We start from the raw sequence: 19,324 nt of genomic DNA on the forward strand, positions 1-19,324 counted from the left end.
TCAGTAATATATAAATATCAAAATATATAGCATCCTGCTATCAATGTAATAGATATAAAATATATTCATATAAAACATGAAAGCTACCTTAAAATACAAAATCAATTTTACTTTTTTCTTAAAAAAAAAATGTATACCATTTAGATTAGCATACGATTGTACCAAGGCGCAGACGCCGTCGACTTGGCGTTCATTGCATTGCAGTCAAACTTTTTGCTACTGATCAGAGGAGCACACCTCAATTTCATCTGCACCTGGGGCAGGTGCGAGAGTCGATCCCTTACCGATAATGGTAGGTCGTCATGGTCAGGAAAGTGGGTAGAGACGCCGTTTGACTGCGTGTATGTGATGCCACCACCTTGCGCCTCAGGTATGACAGAAATGACTGATCCATCAACGAATTGGACTTGCACAATTCCATGGGACAGCTGAAATTGAAATCAAAGCAGTTGTTAATCCCGCTGATTAATCAAACAGATTAAAACCCACCTCTGTGGCAGTGCCGACGCCCGGTACGTTCAGCCGCTTGATGGGAACATTTTGTTGGGCCGCCAACAGCTGGGATCCAATATTATCGCTCCCACTGCGCATCGATGAGATGGTGCTAATGGAAAAGTTGATTGAGCCCTGAAACAGCAAAATGTTATTATATTAGATGGGGATTTTAAGAATCTTCATATTGAATCACCTGTTGCGATTTTGGTGTGGAATACGCAAAATTTGTTGTATCCCGAAGTCCTTCCGGCCGATGTGAGGGCAACACCTCTACAACGGGTCGTCGTCCAATCGTGACGGGAAAACAAGTATTGCTGCCCGTTTGTGCCAGCTCCAGTGCATTGCAAATGCTCAGGCAATGGGCGAAACATTCATTGCTGTGCTCAATCAAACGCTTTGCTTCGGAACTCGACTGATCCAAAAGCTGTACGCCGTGGATATCAAACACTTTGATACCTTCGCTGGGAGATTTGGTCAATTTGGCACCCGAATAGTAGTTCATCTCGAAATCAGTCATATTTTCCATTAGGTGGCATTTCGCCAAGGCACTAAAGTATGTCACCTTCGGCGTTTTGCTCTTTACCAAGCCCACGAATCGCGCAGCGTACACGTACTTCTTCCAGTGCTTGCTGGGCAAATTATCATAGTTGTAAACGTTATCTGTGCCGCTTGAATGGGTTTCCGACGTTTGCTCTTGTATGGGCAGCCCTCTGAAAACAATTAATTATATAGATTATGATACGCTGTGGGTGCTTGTTATCTTACCGCCCAGGATCTGGTTGGTGAATTATGATGCGGCGTCCGTCGCCGGATATGCGGCAGATATCAATGATGCGATCTTCATTCATTTTACTTTTGCTCTTTATAAACTCGATGACTACCTCGCCGTTTGCCACAATGCTCATGATTGCATTTTTTGTCTTGTAACGTGTTGGCTGCAATCGGAGCGTGTTTAATGGGGGCACGGAAATGTGCTCTGTATTGTGCTTTCCAGCTTTTCGAATGACCGGTGCAGGCACAGGCGCTGCTGGCGTCGAGTGTGCCAAAAAATTGGCCTTCTGTGCATTCTGTCCCATCCTCTGCCAGTCCATTTCCGTGCTGTCCAACGTCTCCGCTGAACTCTGTCTGTACGCTGCGTGTGGCGCGTATTTCTGACGGTGATCCTGATAATAACCATATTCTTCCTGGATCTGCGGCATCATCTGCGGTGTGGCCTGTTGTTCAACCGAACGTAGCCGATGTGAGTTCTTTGAATCATCTAGGAATGAAGTGTAATTATAGTATATACGGCTATTAATCTTAGATATTTTGCTTACTGCTGGCAAATGTGACGATGCCGCTGTCTCCGCTGACAATACTTTGACCATAGCCGTCAGATGCGCCATTCGTTGTGTATGATATTGTGCTTCCGCCGGCCTTTACCATGAATGGGTGCCTGAGAACTTGCTCGAGTGAGATGCGTTCATGTGGATTTTTTCTCAACAGCTTATCGATTAAATCGCGCGCCTCATAGGACAGATGGCCCGGAATCGTATAGTCGGACTGCACCACTTTGTTGAGTGTTGACTGTACGGCGTCTGTGTCAAAGGGTGGTCGCCCCACCAGGAGCGTGTAGAGCATACAGCCAACGCTCCAGAGATCCGCTGGCAAGCCGTGTGACTGGTGTGAAACAACCTCAGGTGATATATAGTTTGGAGTGCCGCACATGGTCATGTGCCGCTCATCTGGCCTCTTTAGTTGGGTCGCCAGGCCAAAGTCAGCAATTTTGACGTGCATATCCTTGCTAAGCAGTAAATTTGACATCGATATGTCCCGATGCATGATGTTGTGCGAGTGCAAGTACAACAGACCATCCACCACCTGGCGCAGAATGGAGGCCGCTTCTTGTTCGGTGAATGGACGCTTCATTTGCTGGTTCATATAACGATGCAGTTCACCATTATCGGCCAGTTCCAAAATTAAATACACATAATTGGCGTCCTGAAAAAACGTATACAGCTGCAACACAGAAGGATGCTTCAGGCGGGAATGAATTTCCACTTCTTGCCTAACTCGGTTCGATAATCCCGAGCCCTGTATAAGTTTTTTGTCAATCTGCCCAATTATCAAAAGTTAGTATATATACTATGTTTATAAAGAACATACATATTTACCATTTTTATCGCCACGTTTTGATGCGATCGCAGACATTTTGCTTTGTAAACGCAAGCGAAGCCTCCTTTGCCCAGCAGGTGCTGTACTTCGTACTCCTAAGGAATATAAATGTATTTAAATTATGGTATTATTCATATTTATATTCATATTCATATTTACATCGATTGTTTCTCCATAAGTCCGGAATGGTAGCATAGTTTACTTTGTTTCACTTGCACTTTGCTTTCTTATTTTCATATATAAACAATAACAAGCCGAAAATCATTTAAAAAGAAGAACGCCAACTTGTTGGTGTTGGAAAACACTAAAATTATGTTAAATTAGTCCAAGCGCCCCTAAGCGCACTAAGCATACTGCTTCATTGTTATCGCAGCTATCGATATTTAGAACATTTTCTATCGTTAGCATCAAATCGGAGTAAATAAGGAATACGGATTAAAAATAAATATATATGCTAGGAACAGCGAACGGTTGTGAGTGGTTTTCATTGATTGAGTGTATTAATCAGCAAGTCAATAAGAAATTGACAGAAAACACTACGTTAAAATTGAGTAACTTGCAATTTGGAAATGATTTTCAGAACTCTAGACAGTATCTCTGGCAAACCCTAAAGACATTTGTTTATTGTTATTTCGCATATATTTGTTTCTTATATCAAATGCAGAATGAACCCGAGATAATCGTGCGCTTGACCCACATTAACAGGTGGTTTTCTACATGTACATCAAAAAAATATGTATATTTCTTGTCAGTTCACTTATTTTTTTGTAAACGATTATAACAAAACCGGCTGAGTCGTTAAACATTAGGCAACTTTATTTAAACCCATTTTCCATTTAATTACAAAACTGCAGCATTGATTATACGGCACTCGTTAATCCACAGCATTGCTGTGTCTACGTTCGATTATTGCATTCCTTCAAAATAAACCGAAATATGGTATATGATTTCGTACATGTGTGTTAATAATGCATTTCATGTATAGTTATTTCGTGTAAACGGATTTGCAGTTCGATATATTCTTATTTAAATATGATTTGGAAACCAAATAGATCCATTTGATTTACGCTTTGGGAGATTGGTGTGCTTTTCTTTTGAAATTCATCATTATCATTTATGATTTTACAACTTTAATTATTCAAATTGCACAATTTTGTGTTGAATTATTTTCAGTCTCGCACAGATTTGTTTTTTTTTATTATTAAGTAATTTTTATACACATTTATTCTTATCCGGCTTGATTTATGTATTAAAAAATATAAGCTTTTTAAAATATTTGTATGGGTTTTTTTTTTTTTAGTACACATTTACTTGATAAATTCATCATTAACTTTACAATTTTATTTAAATATACCTAACAAAATAATCATTTATAGCTTTTTACGGACAACATGAGTATGTTGCCAAGCTAATAATAATACTATTACTACTAACTTATTTGTAACTTTGTTATGTATGTATATTCTATGCATGTTTATTATCAGTTTGCATATATATATAAATATATATGTGTTTGTATATAACAATTTATTTAATAGTAAAATGCTAACCTTTAACTGCTTCAAAACCTCGCTTTTATTTTGAATCTTAGCGTTCTTTTCCAATTTGTTGTAAATTAAAATCTAACGTCATAGCTAAAAGCATTAAATAGTCAATTTTTGTAACAAAATAAAAGTTGATGTGAACAAAACTCGATACGGATTGATTAATTATGTTATTTCTCGTGCTCTTTTTTTTATTGCCAATATGTATGTAAGTTATTAGTCTAGAGAATAAAAAAAATTATAAACAAATTATGTTCCAATAGGTTATTTGTTTGAATATATAGCAGTAAATAGTATATACATATTACAATATTATACACCGGTCAATTCGAAATGCCCATTTTGTAGCAATTCATCACTATTTAAATGTTATCTTAGTTTAGTTATTTTGTTTAAGAGATGACTTAAAGAATAGAGTGCTTTGGTAGAGCAGCATGTCAACCCGAACTGATTCTGCCTGCCAACTATTTATATAATTCGTTACAAAACTTAGGTATTAACTTTGCCACCAGGCACACTCCACTTCTCGCTGTTTATAGTCTTCCTCTTCATTAAAATATGAAGCATAGAGTAAATGCTAGGCATCCCCCACCATCGTGGCACCGTGTTGTTGATACTTAGCTGAGCAAATTACACCTGGTGGCAGCGATTCTTGTTGTTCGCGCAGCTGGCGACGCCGTTTCTTGCTCCAAAGCTCATGACAATCCTGCCATGTAGGCAATTGTGGTATTGGCATTCTGTTAAATACGCAAGAAAAAATGGTTTTTGATTTGCTTTCAAGATTAGGTAGATAGTTTATCGGTTGAACTCACTCATCTGGATTGATGTTCTTTAGCCAAGGCGATCTGAGGGCATCTTCTGCCGTAATGCGTTTGTCTGGATCTAGGTCAAGCATTTTATCGAGCAGATCAAGTGCTGATGTTGGCATAAACTCAAAATCTTCACGCAAACGTCGACGATGCGTTTTCTTCTGCTTAAGCGTGTGAAAAAGCGGCAACTTAATAACGTTGGGCCAAACGGCGGGAATCGGGGAACCACATATTTTGGATATAGTTTCCAGTTGCGCCATCTCTGCATTTGCCTGAAATAGCGGGCGCTTCAGGAACAGTTCGCCCAAGATGCAGCCACAAGACCATACGTCTATGGACGGCCCGTAACGCTCCTCGCCAAGCAGCAGCTCCGGTGGGCGATACCAAAGCGTTATGACTTTGTTCGTATAGGGACGCTCACGGTCCTCGGCGTTGTACAATCGGGCTAAGCCAAAGTCTGCCAACTTAACTTTTCCCCTGAAAACACAAACATTAATATTAATAAGAGCAGAGGAATTAAATGAATTCAATGTATGTCGCTTTAAGCATACTTGTTATTCATCAAAATGTTGGAACATTTGATATCCCGATGAAGAAAATTCTTTTTGTGACAGTAATTGAGGCCATCCAATAGCTGTTTCATAATGCACGCATTGTTTTCCTCGTTAAAGTCAACCATGTTAGACTCTAGAAGACCCATGAGATCGTGATCCATGTACTCAAATACCAGATAGAAGGATCCCTTGTCCTTGCGAAACTCAACTGCATCCTGCTTATCCGTCACTATTTCATGTAGGTTCACAATATTGCGATGATTGAGTTGTCTTAATATTTTGATTTCGCGCACAGCCGTTATGGGAAAACCTTCCTTTTCGTGCTCCAAACGCACCTTCTTTAATGCTACCATATCGTTGGTATGATGATCTCGCGCTTTATACACCTGCAATTGATGAAATAAATGCATATATTAGCAATCCGTCTGTAACGAGATTTCTCCATCCCATTACCTGTCCATATGTACCCTCGCCAATCTGTGCAATCACCTCGAACACATCCACACATCGTTCGCCCCAATCTCGCACATTGTTTCGAGAGTCGCGTCGATTGAGTATCACTGGACGTCGACGCGTTGCAGCCTGTGTTGCATTTGAATTGGAGCTCGTATTTATGCTGTTGCTGTTGCCACTGGGCGTATCAAAGTCCTCGGGACTGTCGATGACATCATCGTCGCCGCTCAACTCCTCACTGCCCGGTATAACGGGCGGCATTGGCAAATTCAAAAGGCTCTTATTGACATTGGCATTCAGATTCCTATCATCGGGCGAGAGTTTCTTAATTGATTTCGGTGTTGTTTGCTTGCTTAAATCTGGAGGCGATGGCGTTGGTGCATTTTCTAAATCGGCTGCACTCATGCCCGGTGGCATCGGCAGGGCCGTAAGACTCTTCGGTTTTTGATTGGCGTTTATTTTAATGGGCATGGCCACTGCCTTGGGAGAGGCATCAGTAACATCTGCACTAACAACAGCAGCCGGATTTAGCTGTAGTGCATCATTTTCTCTGTTTGGCATGGGAATGTTGTTGACGTCCAAATCAGGCTTACCACCGCTAACAACTCCGTTTGGCGTCGCACCAGCAGACGATTGTGCTGTCATATACGATGCTGGTCGATTGTCGGCAACGTTGGGCGTATTTCCATCCACCGAGGAACTGTTTTCGTTGACAGTCAAGGCGCCGTTGCTGTTGCTGTTCTCCTCCTGTCGCTCGATTATTTCCTTCAACGCCTTTTGCCGTTTATGGCGATCCTTTACCAACTCGGCGAACAAGCTAGTCTCGCTTATCTTCTTGATATATTCATCGCGCTTATGCTTAAGATCACGGGACGTTGGCGACCGGGAGCTACGACTGCTGCCTGAGCTGGGGGAGCGTTTTCGGCTGCTGTTGCGATGATGCTGATGGGACCTTGGCGATCGGCGATGATGATGCGAGGTCGACGCTAAAGCGGCCGTCGGTGATGGCGGCGATGCCTCATAGTAGCGTGAACTTGGCCGTGGTGAACGCGACGAATAGCGGTCAACGGCAATGCCCATGCCACTGCCAGAACCTCGCTTGGAAGACGACCTCGTTGGCAGCGGCGGGGAAGGCGAATGGGGTGCGCTATATTTGTTGTGCTTATGTCTACTGTTGCTTCTTTGTCGGTACATATTACTGTTGCCTGAAGTGGTCCCTCCTCCGCCCGGCGACAGGCGACTGCGCGATAGGCGGTGCACGCTAGGACTCCTGTTCATATAGGTAAACAGTCACTATATGCTCTCAATTTCAGAAGATAAAAAATTCTTACCGGGACACCCGCCTTGAATAGCGATCTCTGCTGTAGCGTTCATATTTAACAGCATGGTGCCTGCCGTGCTCATATGGACCCACAGACGATGACAAGGATGCATCTCGTCCATCGCTATACTTTCGTCGCTTATGCGGCGGCGTGCTTGGTTGGTGATGATAGCGGTCCAACTCTGAAAAATGGAAAACTTAAAGTTAAGATCCATAACAATACAATAAATGTTTAATAAAAATTAGTCAGCAGTTATTGCCACGGAATATTTAAGCATGTTTCTATTTCGTGCTGGCAGACGGACGGACTAAGAGCTGTTTCAAAATATTCATGTTTATAGACATGTGCATATGTAAGGTCGTAAATCCTCCCAATCCGCAACTATATTAAAATGAGTTAGTGAACAGAAACGATCTCTCTTAGCCATTGTAATACTTTTGTGATCATCACGTATGTTTCTATTTGATCTTATTTTCCCCCATTTTATTTGCTTACATTTTTTTTACTTTATCGGTCAATATCTGCACTTACCTGGTGACATGCGCTTTAGCTTTCGCGCATCGAGACTACTACCCTGCCCACCTATGGATCCACCCCCTGAATAGCGCCCTGCATACGTATTTCCAGAGCGGTGGTGAGCATTCAAATCATCCTTCAGGGGGCTCTGCACATACCGAGAGCTGCGAGAGTCTCGCGCACCAACACCAGCGCCACCAGTGACTGCGTGTGAGTGATTAAGCGACTGTGGAGGAGTGCGTGGAGAGGTGGCATATCGCTGGCTGCTGCCACCAACGCCGACGCGTGCCGGTGGCGAACGATGTCGACTGTTTGAAGTCGTTTTGTTCGTTACTGTTACCTGTAGGCTGCTGCCTAGGGGAGTGCCTGGTGTAGCAACAGCTGCTTCGCCGTAATAGGCGTTGTTGCTATTGGGACGTCGGGCGGGCGGAGTGCCCACTGATATGGGACTGCTTTGACTGTCTTTGTGAGGCGTATATGAAGGCAGCGCAGCGCTGACTGTGCGCTCAGTGCTCTTGGCTCGGTTTGGTGCCGTTGGCGGCGTATACCGACTGTGCCTGTCCAGCAAATTATTAAGATTGCTGTCCGATAAGGAGTCAATGCTAGAGTATGACTTCGCTCGCTTCTTCTTGCGCTTCTTGGATTTCTTTTTTGACTTATGCTTGTGCTTATCCTTCTTCAGCTTTTTGCGTTTCTGCCGTTTCATTTCCGCTTCCAGCTCATCGGTATCGATGGTATCGCTTGACATGTACAACTCACGGTCCCACTGCAGGTGCTCCTCCTTTGAACTTTTGACTGGCGTCAGTGTGACTTCGGCACGATGATGATTTAGTTTCTCATTGACAGAGGCTATGCTAAGCCTACTGCCGCTGCTGGGAACAACTGAAACTTGCCTTGATCTCGATCCAACTGCAAGAATCGACGTCATGTCGTCCTCTTCAGTGCGTCTTTTCCTACAAAACTCAATATATAAAATATTGTGTAAGCATTTTCTTTTTATAGATAATTACCTATAGTCATTGCTCTTTGTAACGCGCAAAACCCCATCCGAATTTTGCTTTCTTCCTTGACATTCTGGGTTTCTACTTGGAGCTGTTGATATTGGAGCTCTGCCAGTTAACGCCACATCCGAATCAATTTCTCCTGCTTCGGGATCCGAGAAATCCTCCGAACTAACGTCCGAGTATTCCACAAGTGCGCTTGACGCCGCCGATGAGGAATGCATCTTTTCGCACTAGCTTATATATAAGCCGATCTGTACTCAACTGTTGCAGTAGTCCCGGTTTCCTGTTTATTCAACGATTAATTCGTTTATGTTGTGCTCCGTCCTTCGCGGTTTTGAGCACTTTGTGCGGAGACTTACAGCAAAACTCGCAAACACAACCGATGTAGCAGCTGACATTTGATTTGAGACTCTACGTGATCTTAGCCTTGCGGAGTTATAATAAATGTATGTACAATATTGTACATATGTATGCACCAATGCGGTCGGTCTGTTGGTTTGTAATTTTCACTTTTTGCTTATATTATTTACATCGTTGCATATGTGAAAACGGAAACGTCAGATCCACTTTTAGGCAAATCCATTATTAAACGTAAGATCGTAAGCAAAATCAAGTACAACAATAGGAGAAACTCCAGATAATGGTTTATATTGCCGTTGATTATGTTTAAGTCGCTTAAAATGAACAAAAAAGAAATTTGTCACTTGTCATTTTTTAGGTTATATGTTATGTGTGACCAGACATAGTTACGCACAAAATGCTTGCAGATTTTTACCAAAACGCAAACTCTTTAAAACATTAAATTAAAAACTTCGCACTACTCTTTACAATTTTTAACAATATAAATTTTAAATCATATTGTAACACCTTTTATCATTGCAATTGCGTTGATTATAAATTTGTACAAAATACTATAAAATGTAAAAATACTACATGTAGCCGGTCACATTGGTAACATGAATGAGCTGTCATATTCGTTTATAATGCAATTAAAAATCAACGTTTATCATGTTATGGGCTTATATGTGCAAAAAAAGTTGCATACGTATGTTAAGGATAGAATTTTTAAGAATTTTAAAACAAATTAGTTGTGTCCGGAATTTAACAAATAATTGTGGAGCGGCAAGAATGCAGTCACCTCGTATGTGTATGTCAATACATGCACAATATTCATGTACATGTATTTTTATGCATGTATGTATGTGGGTCATTTTATTTGTTCTATAGACTTACCAATTTTCCTTTTATAAGGCCAGCATCAGTTTTCCTGGTTTTTAGTCCTTTTTATTTTACAGTTACTTGTAATACCCGCACTCACTTGTTGTGTTGCGTCTTACATTATTAAATAACACGTTTGCTTGATTTTTAGACCATCGGAGCACACATTACGTGCTTAAAAATACGCGTAGATATTGATTTACTCCGCGATATTTGTTACCAAATTGCAATTATTCATGTTATGATAATAGTAATGCTTTCGCCAGAGTTAATTTTAATTTTGCATAATGGAAATAAGCAAAATAAGCATTTTAAGAATTCTCATAAATTCTGCATGCGACATTGACAGAGCTCGGCCGATAAGTGCAAGTACCAGGGCTGTATATCGATACAAATAATCTAAGAGAGACCAGACTGACTTAATTAATACCAAATATACTTAGCTTATATTTACGATCCATTTAACCACTTATTTAAATGCCTAACTGTCAGTATATATTGGATCATATATCAGACTATAATTTGTTTTTAAAAATTAATAGAATTATAATTAAGATATATGCAACTCCAACTTAAATGCTGCTAAATACCTAACGTACTCCTTAACAGCAAATGCACAAATTACCAATATTATAGTAAGCCAACGGAGACGACTGTTGCTGATACCGACTACGCTGTAAGCCATTATTAAGGAGCAAAGGTGATGACCAGTGACTAGCATATAGTGCAGGTTACGTCCAAAATCGGTCGTGTTACTTCTCCAGACCAATATAGGCAAGAGAAAAAACTTTGAGAAGTTAGAAATGGCCACCACTTTAAGAATAATTAATGTTACTGACGGCAGACCGACTTTGAGCAGCTGACGCATATTAAAAATTGCGGTAATTAAAATCAAGAGTATCGTAATCAAAAGATATTCTGAAAAATAAAAGTTCGATGTATGCAACAATTGATTCAATAATGTTTGTATGCTATATTACCTGCAATGTTTTGTAGCGTGCACATGTAAAAGCCTTTTTCATATAGTGCAGTGTTTGATCCATCTCCTGTGTTTTGTCTACACAACGCAAACGATTCCAAGAGCAGGACAACAAGGGAAATCTTCCAATATAGCTAAAACCGAATTGTAATATCAGTATAAAATATTCAGTATTAACGAGCCGAAGAATAAACCTTAAAGTCTCCATTACAGATCATGTGTCGGAACGCAGCGGAAACCAAAAGAAGAGCATCTATTAGGATAATGAATTCCTCGACCTCTATGTATTTATCTGTTATCTGATGACATTTGTCCTGTTGAAATATTAGCAGCAGCATAAATATAAATATGAAATTTACTGTTGTATGTACTTACACAGTGAGTAGGCTTAACAGTATTACTGTATTTTTTGATCAATTCTCGTGCCGGGTTCCCGCAGCTGACGCAAACGTATTTTTTTTCATTGTCACTAGTCATATTGTTTTTATAAATAATTTTTATAATTCGATTTTCCTAAAACATTTTAGCAAAACAAATATCGGAGCAATCAGCTGATTCGGAAAGTTGAACAAATTCGTTGACATCGATACAAATTTATTCGAGGTCAATAGCTTAGTTTACGAAATTTTAGAATTAAAAAAAAACACAAACAAACAATATTTCAATTGTGATAAATGTAAATTACACATTACAAGCATTTTATATGGAACACTTTTAGATGTCAGACATACTTTTAAAAAATTGTCAAACGCCTAGCTATCGCAAAAAAAAAATCGAATTTAATTTATCAGATTGGTCGATATACCATTAATTTTAGCCCATCCTTAGTTGAAATTTTGTGAGCATCAATTTGCAACAAAAAAAAAATAAAAACGTAAGAAAATCAAGTGTTCCTTTTAGCTCCACACAATAACAGTTACAATAATAGCCATAACGCTTCCTACGCAAGGCAGCCAAAGTGTAGGCGTGCTTGTTCCCGAAGTAGAACAGAAAGGTTCATGTGCATTCATATTCTTAAGTAGATACATATGTATATATACTCATCTATATACATATTAATATATATCAAACAAATAATGAATAAACGTTTACATATGCTTTTAATTCCAAATATTTATAAAATTACTTGTGTGTCTTCATACGTATATTGTATACACAGTGTTGTAATACGCAAAAAAGGAGTTATTGCGACATCTTAATTTTGTTTGCTCTACATATATACATATGTACACACTTGCATGCATACATTTGCATATATATATATACATACATACATACATATATATATATATATATGTATATGTATATCGATAAGTCGAGTTTATCGAGGATATAATCACATTTGCAAACGTTTCAGGTCAGAACGTCTAGTTTGGTCAGATCATCTGTACAAACTCTTGCATGTGCAAAATGAGTTCCGCCAGCGTCGCAGAAGCTCCCATATTAAATGTTGTGCCTGGACGAAGCCAAACAATATGCCGATATTATTTACGAGGCATTTGTCGATTTGGTGACCTTTGTCGCTTCTCCCATGACTTAACTCGAGGCCGACCCGAAGGTGAGCAGCGTGCCCCAAACACAAATACAAACAACGATGCCGACGCAGATGCGGATGCGGATGCTGATGCTGATGCTGATGTATTGCCCAGCACGAGTCGTCGCAATTGGGCAAACGCGCCAATATTTGTGCCCGGCCAGAAGAGCTTTACAGCCCAATGTCTGAACGAGGGGGACGAGGATGAGGTTGCGGCTACAAGCAGCGCCGTTGTGCAGAGTGGAATCTCATGGGCGGAGATTGTCGGTGGTCCGTCCACACATGACATTGACGTTGGAATTAAACATGGTGAGCCGCATTCTTTGGATCAGGTTTGTCCATACGAAAGTCCCTGCCCCTATGGCGAGTATTGTCCCTATCGCATACACCTGGAGCTATGCGAGATGTGCGACCAATACTGCCTGCATCCAACGGACCAAGCTCAGCGTAAGAAACACAATCGCGAGTGTTTACAACAGCATGAACAGGCAATGGAGTTATCCTTTGCGATTGCCCAGTCCAAAGATAAGACGTGCGGCATATGCTTCGACACCATTATGGAGAAAGCCGGACGAGAGAAGCGATTTGGCATTTTGCCCAACTGCAATCATATATTTTGCTTGGAGTGCATCCGTACATGGCGTCAGGCCAAACAGTTTGAACATAAAATTACGCGGTGAGTGCAGCATTCAAATTGTGCTTAATTGTTCCATAATAAATAGCTCAAGATAATAGATAATAATAATTCACACATATCTATTGACATGGCTACATAAAACATGATCATTTTGGTCCTTTGCAAAAGACCGCGTTAATAGTTCTTTTAACTACAATTTTACATTGCCTACTTTCGAGCAGAACATACCTTACAATATTTAAGCCATCCAACTTATTGATTCTCTTGATTTCTGCAGAGCTTGTCCCGAATGTCGCGTGTGTTCCGACTTTGTCTGCCCCAGCGCCTTTTGGGTTGAAACTAAAGAGGAGAAGGATAAGCTGCTTAATGATTATCGTGCAGCACTCGGTGCCAAGGATTGCAAATATTTCAAAAAAGGCGAAGGAAAGTGTCCATTTGGCAACAAGTGCTTTTACAAACACGCCCTGCCCAACGGCGAGATTGTGGATGTTGGTTTGCCAAAGCGAGCTCGAAAATTGCATAGCCAGAATCAGCTTATTGATTTACTTGATGTAAGTAATTTCTTATTTAACTGTTGGCGACTCATTTTGTTACTCTATTGAGATCTTGTCTATTTTGCACCTTAATAATGTAATTTATAATATTAATATCTATTTTGTTATTTAAAATTGTTGAGAGAGTGCATCGTTTGTGCATCGCGCACTCTATTAGATGTGTATCATACTAAAGTTCATATTTTCCGTAGATTTATCTTTGGGAATACGTCGATCGGCGCGATTATCACTGGCTGGAATTGTATTCAAGTGATATTAGCGAAAGCTCCAATTTAACGGATGAAGAATAAGCTTTTCGCGCCAAGAACAATAATATTATCGGAGCAACTATAAGTAACATATGCATAACTAAAAGTTAGAATCAAGAAAAGCAAAAATAACATAAACCTTACAATGCTGATATATATATATATTACTGCATGAGAAAATCAAATGTGTAATTAAAAGTAAGAGATCAATTAAGTACCAAATTTTTGTTTACATACGGAAATAAATATATATATTTTTTGCCCAACTTAACGCAACGAAATCAACAGAACATTTTCCGCAAATGCAAAGAACAGCAACTAAATTGTAAAGAAAAACCAAAAGATGCGGTTAAAACTAAATTTAAGAAATTAATATTGTAAAACACTTATCATTTAAAAATAATATTTTAAAATAAACAAAAAGCAGGATACATTAAACAGTTAATTATTCAAAATAGGTGATATAAAAATGTGTATACACAACTATGCCTTTCAGACTGAATTGTAAACATAAAAAATAAGCAAATTTTTTATGATGTTTTCCACTTACTGTCCTTTAAAGATTACTTATAAATAAGAGATGCGCACACAGGAATATTCAGATGCTCATGCACATACATATGTATACATATTATTAAACATAAAATTGTTTTTTGTCTATCGGAATCTATTGTTTGTATTGTTACGAAACTACTTATTACCTAATTAGATATTAACATATAATTGAACAACAAAAATGCAGCATACATTCTTTGTACTCAACACATATACATAAACTATATTAATTTATTTGATTGTAATGCTCTTTGCAAATTATTGATACATACTTAGGTATTTTATGTTATGTTATTACCTGTTATACCAACAAATTTCATAGAAAACAACCAATTTAAATAAATTAAACTAAACGAAATATTAAGTTTGTATATTCCAAAGCTTAAATTAATCAATTCTTGTTTACGATTATTTATCATTCCGCATAACATTACATTCTAACACTATGTAGACGTCTCGTAATAAAGTTATATTTATTTAATTATGTTTAACAAAGCTTTCAAAACCATCAGAACTACTCACATGTTTTTCATCCTTCAAACTGCGAATCCAGACAAGACTTGATAATAGATCCTTTAGCACGGGAATAACGCCAGCTCCGAGCATTGGACTTAGCTGTAAATCGAAAATTGATGCGCTTACTGCTTCAGCCTTATAATATTGATGTTTTCTAGTATTGCCAATGTATATGTATATACATATGTATGTATGCTAATAGGTAGATCTGATGTGAATCACAAGTGTATTATTAAAACGTAACAAGTAACTGGCTCGAATGTGTTAAGCCTTAACTATTTAAATAATTCTTAGTAAATTCAATATAGAAAAGTAAATAATGATGCAAGATCATTCTTATGTCCAATTGTACTGGTATTAAAGAATATATTGTAAACAAATATTTTACTACAAGCTATGTATTATAGTTTATAATAAGAAACAAAATCTACAAAAAAGGAAGAAAAATCTGGCGATAATTTAAACATTTAAATGAATTTAATGTGTACATTTTGAATGTGACGTCAAAACAAAAATTAACTACTGTTATCTTTCGGATGAGGTTTGTCCCAATTAATTGTTCTTATTTATTGCAAAGGTATAAGAACTATCAATAAAATGAAGCGTTCACAAACCGTTCTAAACACTTTTTTTTTTAAATAATGAATGTTCCACTTTATATCAATATCTATTTAATATTCGTACTTTGTCACATATTTTATTCACTATCCTTTATTTGTACCGTTATATTTTATTGAAGTTGTACTCCTAAGTAGTATTTGTAACATTCAGTTCAATAACAATAAACTGCTGAATCGATAAAAAGGGTTTTAAGGGCCTTATGTTTGCGTTTTGATCTTACGTTACACAGTTTTTATTAAAAAACTTTTCAAATTTGAATGTGTTCATGATTAAAATTAAAAAATTTGGTATTTTACTTACTTTTAGGATGGGCACTCAAAAAATTATCGACTTGTAAACATCACTAACACAGAATTGTTATCGATGTGTTTTTGTCATCTCAGGCGAACACTTATTACCAGCATTGATTTCTAAAAAAGAAAAATTGTGCTTTTAAAAATGTTCCAAAATAGTGCTGCTAAACTTTTGGTGCCTGCGATGCGTGGAGCTATGCAAAGGCGATGCCAATCCGTCGTCTCTGGTCCACCAACGAAACACATATCCACAGCGGTGAGTAATTTTGAAATTCTTGAGGGTTACGTAAACCCAAACTATGTCAAATCCTTACAATTTATTTGATTTCCTTAACATGCACATTTAATCTTTTCCAGGAGAAAGTGATTCTTGGCGGTGGCATGTGCGCTGCGTCCTTGTTTATCCCGGCTTGGGTTCTCTACCACATCCGCGACTACAAGGGTGGAAAGTAAGAGTGGCACATCTGGATGACTTTAAAACCATAAATACCATGTTGCTTGTAAATGTAGATTCAAAGTTACCATAATAAATTTAACTTAACTACACAAAGCGCTAAATAAATATTAACAGTATATTATGTATTGGATTTTAATGACTGCCCGGGGGACAAATTATAGGGCAATGAATTGTAGCTCGTCTGTCTAGAGATATGCTTAACTGACTAGCCAACAAGGACTTTCCCTGTGATAATATATGTATGTTTGTTTTATTAGAAGCATGAACATAATCTGCACATTGTATTAGAGATGTTAGCTCACTTATGATTTCTGTTTAATGCAAATTTAAATATATATATTTATAACGTGGAGATAGGAGTTCACTTCTTTTGTTCATCCTTGCCATCGTTTTTCTTGTCCTTGTCCTTATTGAGAGAACCAACAGCGTCGCGCACTGCCTCCGATTGTGGATCTACACCAGGCAGATTTTCAAGAACGCTCTGCAAAAATGCCGGATCACCAATAACCTCCGAATAGTCCTCATCGACATCCATTGGGGCAGAGGCATCATCAGTTTTGGGACGTTTGGCTTGTTGGGTAACGCTATCATCAGCAGCATCCTGCATAGACATTTGCATGGCAAACGCAATTTGCTCCTCTTCGGTCATATTGGCGAAATCTGGTAAATTATCCTCTGGATTTTCGGTCGACAAAGCTAGTGCACGTTGCAGCATCGCCTCTTCCGAGTTGGAACTGGGAAGAGTTACGGGTGGCGCACCTGTGCCACTCTCTCCGCTAGTTGCTATCGAGGGAGCTGCAGTTTCAGCACCTCCAGCATTGTCGCGACGCTGCTCGCTCTCTTGGCGTTGGCGCTGCTCCTCCATTGAGACGCGCAAGGCAAGAGCCAGTTCCGGATCCTCATTGGGATCAACACCAAATTCGAATACGGCACCACCCAGCCCAGCTGCACCCATACCATCCTCGCCCTGTATTATGGGCGACGACAATAGGGCATCTGACAGAGCCGAGCCTCTGGGAACACTAACTAAATGGGAGCCGGTGCCATCTTTTCCGTTCAGAGCGTTTATAAAAGCCGTCAAGGTTTCAATATTGTTTCCGTGATCGCCAAAGCTTACAATGTCTACGTTAACCTTCTCCTTCTTCAGACGCTTGGCCTGCTTAACAAGCTCCCCTTCTTCGTTGTTTATCGGTGAGCCTACAAAGACAACTATGCGCATTTTATGATTTTTACCTTGACGATGCTTTAACACCAAATGGGCAATACGAATTCCGGTTAGAAGGTTTATTTCGCCCTTTGGCTGAATCAAATGCATCTTTGAGAATATGCGACCCACATCGCTGGTTAGTGTAGCCAGCACTTCGACGGTGCTGCAAGAGATGAAAACGTAAACTAAAATATACAGCAGTAGTTAATAGCACTACAACCGTACTTTGATAGGGTCATTAGACCAACATTATTCTCTGGGTTGGATCTCAGCTTGGTGAGGCAGACAAGGTTGATACCATCTTTTTGTACATTTAAACGGGTGGGAAAGTAGTCACCATTGCGCTGGTAATCACTGTTATCAAAACTGCAAAAGAAAATATATGTAGATGTAATTAGCATAATCATTTAATGGTTTAAATCATTTATTTACCATATCATAGTACTTTCCAGGACCATTTTGTATTTTTGCTTGTCACTTTGCCACTGAACTGTAATTCCTAGCTGCCTGCGCAGGGTTGTTATGTTTCATTGAATAAATCGAGTTGTCGATATGTCGATATTAAAAAAGATGTGTCACTTACGTTACTTCATTTTTTTAAACTAGCACCTATCGAATACGACTTCAAATTTACTTTGTGTTTTAGTTTTCACTGCCAAATGCAAATGAGAAAACATTAAAAAAAAAAATGTGCTAGCAAAGTTACACAAACTTAATTGAAATTGATTTTGAATTTTGCGTTGCTTTTCTGTCAACAGGGACGCGACGGCGAGAGGTTCATGTCAAAAATGAACCAGGTTCATCAAGTTAAAGTTTGGCAGCCCTAGTAACATATGTTTCTGTCCCATGGCTGTCATGTGATATTCATACAGCTAGAAAAAGTGCCTTCTTCGTGATCACTTATTAATAATTTTGTGTTTTCTGTTCAACCAACAAATCTGCTGATTACGGCAGACCTGCAGTATTACTCTTAAGTTATAAAAAGTGCTTAAAAATGGTCGACGCTTATGTTCCCCCTCTTATTATTACCGTCATTTGGGCAGTTATTGGCATCATAGGCCCTTTCCTCGCTCGTGGCCCTAACAGGGGGTAAGTTAATTTAAAGTTATTCAACACAAATAATAATCAAATTTTCTTTTCTATTTAGCGTGACTCAATGCTGTATTATGCTCACTGCTGTTACCTGTTGGCTCTTGTAAGTTGCTTCATTTTGACCATGAGACATGTTGCTACATATGTACACATCTATATATGTACATATGTGCATACATATGTACCCTATGAGAATCCCATTAATTCTTATCGTCTTTTTATGCAGTTGGCTGTGCTGTTACTTGACGCAAATGAACCCATTGATTGGTCCCAAACTATCCATGAACGAAATTATGATCATGGCCCGTGAGTGGGGTAACGAAATCAAAGACACCATGGATGTCGTGGCATAAAAAGGGAAATATAATGTCATTCCTTTTAAATTTGTTATTTTTTCTTCCATTAATATTGTTTTCATCGTACAATTATGTTTATTAATTTCCCTTCAAAGAAAAAACTGTTTAAGTTTGCATTATAATATTTACAAATAAATAATTTCCATATGTATATATGAAGAAACGAAATGAATGTTGTGCTTTTATTAATAATTGTCAAAGGCAAG

The 19,324-nt window shown here is 38.8% G+C and overlaps 7 protein-coding genes across 10 annotated transcripts; 3 read left to right on the forward strand and 4 right to left on the reverse strand.

Annotated features, from left to right (window-relative positions):
• Positions 1-46: 46 nt before the first annotated feature.
• Positions 47-3,136, reverse strand: SAK (Sak kinase). The gene is made up of 7 exons (XM_002047579.4): positions 2,809-3,136; positions 2,649-2,744; positions 1,812-2,589; positions 1,261-1,753; positions 689-1,205; positions 490-627; positions 47-428 (listed from the first exon to the last, which is right to left on the reverse strand). Exons 1-7 carry the CDS (start codon positions 2,842-2,844, stop codon positions 141-143), a joined length of 2,346 nt encoding a protein of 781 aa, XP_002047615.1. The 5' UTR covers positions 2,845-3,136; the 3' UTR covers positions 47-140.
• Positions 3,137-3,444: 308 nt separating this feature from the next.
• On the reverse strand, positions 3,445-10,429 carry Cdk12 (Cyclin-dependent kinase 12). The gene is made up of 9 exons (XM_002047580.4): positions 10,085-10,429; positions 9,211-9,525; positions 8,858-9,134; positions 7,863-8,800; positions 7,341-7,512; positions 6,010-7,279; positions 5,554-5,942; positions 5,006-5,479; positions 3,445-4,930 (listed from the first exon to the last, which is right to left on the reverse strand). Exons 3-9 carry the CDS (start codon positions 9,070-9,072, stop codon positions 4,771-4,773), a joined length of 3,618 nt encoding a protein of 1,205 aa, XP_002047616.1. The 5' UTR covers positions 9,073-9,134; positions 9,211-9,525; positions 10,085-10,429; the 3' UTR covers positions 3,445-4,770.
• Positions 10,430-10,492: 63 nt separating this feature from the next.
• Positions 10,493-11,654, reverse strand: Arv1 (ACAT-related protein required for viability 1). Its single transcript, XM_002047581.4, has 4 exons — positions 11,424-11,654; positions 11,243-11,362; positions 11,050-11,182; positions 10,493-10,987 (listed from the first exon to the last, which is right to left on the reverse strand). The coding sequence occupies exons 1-4, from the start codon at positions 11,523-11,525 to the stop codon at positions 10,620-10,622; spliced, it is 723 nt and encodes a 240-aa protein (XP_002047617.1). The 5' UTR covers positions 11,526-11,654; the 3' UTR covers positions 10,493-10,619.
• A 124-nt stretch (positions 11,655-11,778) lies between these two features.
• On the forward strand, positions 11,779-14,631 carry Mkrn1 (Makorin 1). 4 transcript variants are annotated; one of them, XM_070208585.1, is made up of 5 exons: positions 11,848-12,042; positions 12,406-12,606; positions 12,655-13,258; positions 13,497-13,770; positions 13,965-14,631. In XM_070208585.1, exons 2-5 carry the CDS (start codon positions 12,450-12,452, stop codon positions 14,061-14,063), a joined length of 1,134 nt encoding a protein of 377 aa, XP_070064686.1. In that variant the 5' UTR covers positions 11,848-12,042; positions 12,406-12,449; the 3' UTR covers positions 14,064-14,631. The 4 variants fall into 4 exon arrangements, 3 of the variants coding, with proteins under 3 accessions (XP_032291091.1, XP_070064686.1, XP_002047618.2); XR_011416496.1 differs by having other exon boundaries at positions 11,851-12,042; positions 12,406-13,258; positions 13,965-14,219; positions 14,310-14,631; XM_032435200.2 differs by having other exon boundaries at positions 11,779-11,922; positions 12,406-13,258.
• Positions 14,632-16,077: 1,446 nt separating this feature from the next.
• COX8 (Cytochrome c oxidase subunit 8) lies at positions 16,078-16,584 on the forward strand. The gene is made up of 2 exons (XM_002047583.4): positions 16,078-16,262; positions 16,364-16,584. The coding sequence occupies exons 1-2, from the start codon at positions 16,152-16,154 to the stop codon at positions 16,457-16,459; spliced, it is 207 nt and encodes a 68-aa protein (XP_002047619.1). The 5' UTR covers positions 16,078-16,151; the 3' UTR covers positions 16,460-16,584.
• Positions 16,585-16,683: 99 nt separating this feature from the next.
• Positions 16,684-18,195, reverse strand: Rpn10 (regulatory particle non-ATPase 10). Its single transcript, XM_002047584.4, has 3 exons — positions 18,103-18,195; positions 17,896-18,036; positions 16,684-17,833 (listed from the first exon to the last, which is right to left on the reverse strand). The coding sequence occupies exons 1-3, from the start codon at positions 18,126-18,128 to the stop codon at positions 16,825-16,827; spliced, it is 1,176 nt and encodes a 391-aa protein (XP_002047620.1). The 5' UTR covers positions 18,129-18,195; the 3' UTR covers positions 16,684-16,824.
• Positions 18,196-18,510: 315 nt separating this feature from the next.
• On the forward strand, positions 18,511-19,286 carry VhaM9.7-b (Vacuolar H[+] ATPase M9.7 subunit b). Its single transcript, XM_002047585.4, has 3 exons — positions 18,511-18,759; positions 18,818-18,865; positions 18,989-19,286. Exons 1-3 carry the CDS (start codon positions 18,665-18,667, stop codon positions 19,113-19,115), a joined length of 270 nt encoding a protein of 89 aa, XP_002047621.1. The 5' UTR covers positions 18,511-18,664; the 3' UTR covers positions 19,116-19,286.
• The last annotated feature ends 38 nt before the right edge of the window (positions 19,287-19,324 follow it).

This window comes from Drosophila virilis, chromosome 3 (assembly GCF_030788295.1).
Source record: "Drosophila virilis strain 15010-1051.87 chromosome 3, Dvir_AGI_RSII-ME, whole genome shotgun sequence".
Taxonomy (NCBI): Eukaryota; Metazoa; Arthropoda; class Insecta; order Diptera; family Drosophilidae; genus Drosophila; species Drosophila virilis.

Bases quoted from the DNA above. Each gene is read 5' to 3' on its own strand.
- Rpn10 (XM_002047584.4), bottom strand. From the start codon at position 18,128: ATGGTCCTGGAAAGTACTATGATATG. The intron at 18,037-18,102 runs GTAAATAAATGA...TTTCTTTTGCAG, and splicing joins CTGGAAAGTACTATGATATG to TTTTGATAACAGTGATTACC. The intron at 17,834-17,895 runs GTACGGTTGTAG...CATCTCTTGCAG, and splicing joins GGTCTAATGACCCTATCAAA to CACCGTCGAAGTGCTGGCTA.
- VhaM9.7-b (XM_002047585.4), top strand. From the start codon at position 18,665: ATGGTCGACGCTTATGTTCCCCCTCTTATTATTACCGTCATTTGGGCA. The intron at 18,760-18,817 runs GTAAGTTAATTT...TTTTCTATTTAG, and splicing joins GCTCGTGGCCCTAACAGGGG to CGTGACTCAATGCTGTATTA. The intron at 18,866-18,988 runs GTAAGTTGCTTC...CTTTTTATGCAG, and splicing joins GCTGTTACCTGTTGGCTCTT to TTGGCTGTGCTGTTACTTGA.
- COX8 (XM_002047583.4), top strand. From the start codon at position 16,152: ATGTTCCAAAATAGTGCTGCTAAACTTTTGGTGCCTGCGATGCGTGGA. The intron at 16,263-16,363 runs GTGAGTAATTTT...AATCTTTTCCAG, and splicing joins CGAAACACATATCCACAGCG to GAGAAAGTGATTCTTGGCGG.
- Arv1 (XM_002047581.4), bottom strand. From the start codon at position 11,525: ATGACTAGTGACAATGAAAAAAAATACGTTTGCGTCAGCTGCGGGAAC. The intron at 11,363-11,423 runs GTAAGTACATAC...ATATTTCAACAG, and splicing joins CTGTTAAGCCTACTCACTGT to GACAAATGTCATCAGATAAC. The intron at 11,183-11,242 runs GTTTATTCTTCG...ATTCGGTTTTAG, and splicing joins TCTGTAATGGAGACTTTAAG to CTATATTGGAAGATTTCCCT.
- Cdk12 (XM_002047580.4), bottom strand. From the start codon at position 9,072: ATGCATTCCTCATCGGCGGCGTCAAGCGCACTTGTGGAATACTCGGAC. The intron at 7,280-7,340 runs GTAAGAATTTTT...CTATATGAACAG, and splicing joins TATTCAAGGCGGGTGTCCCG to GAGTCCTAGCGTGCACCGCC. The intron at 5,480-5,553 runs GTATGCTTAAAG...TTGTGTTTTCAG, and splicing joins AACATTTTGATGAATAACAA to GGGAAAAGTTAAGTTGGCAG.
- Mkrn1 (XM_032435200.2), top strand. From the start codon at position 12,450: ATGTGCAAAATGAGTTCCGCCAGCGTCGCAGAAGCTCCCATATTAAAT. The intron at 13,259-13,496 runs GTGAGTGCAGCA...TGATTTCTGCAG, and splicing joins TTTGAACATAAAATTACGCG to AGCTTGTCCCGAATGTCGCG. The intron at 13,771-13,964 runs GTAAGTAATTTC...TATTTTCCGTAG, and splicing joins AGCTTATTGATTTACTTGAT to ATTTATCTTTGGGAATACGT.
- SAK (XM_002047579.4), bottom strand. From the start codon at position 2,844: ATGCTACCATTCCGGACTTATGGAGAAACAATCGAT. The intron at 1,206-1,260 runs GTAAGATAACAA...AATTGTTTTCAG, and splicing joins CACCAACCAGATCCTGGGCG to AGGGCTGCCCATACAAGAGC. The intron at 429-489 runs GTGGGTTTTAAT...TTTCAATTTCAG, and splicing joins GCGTCGGCACTGCCACAGAG to CTGTCCCATGGAATTGTGCA.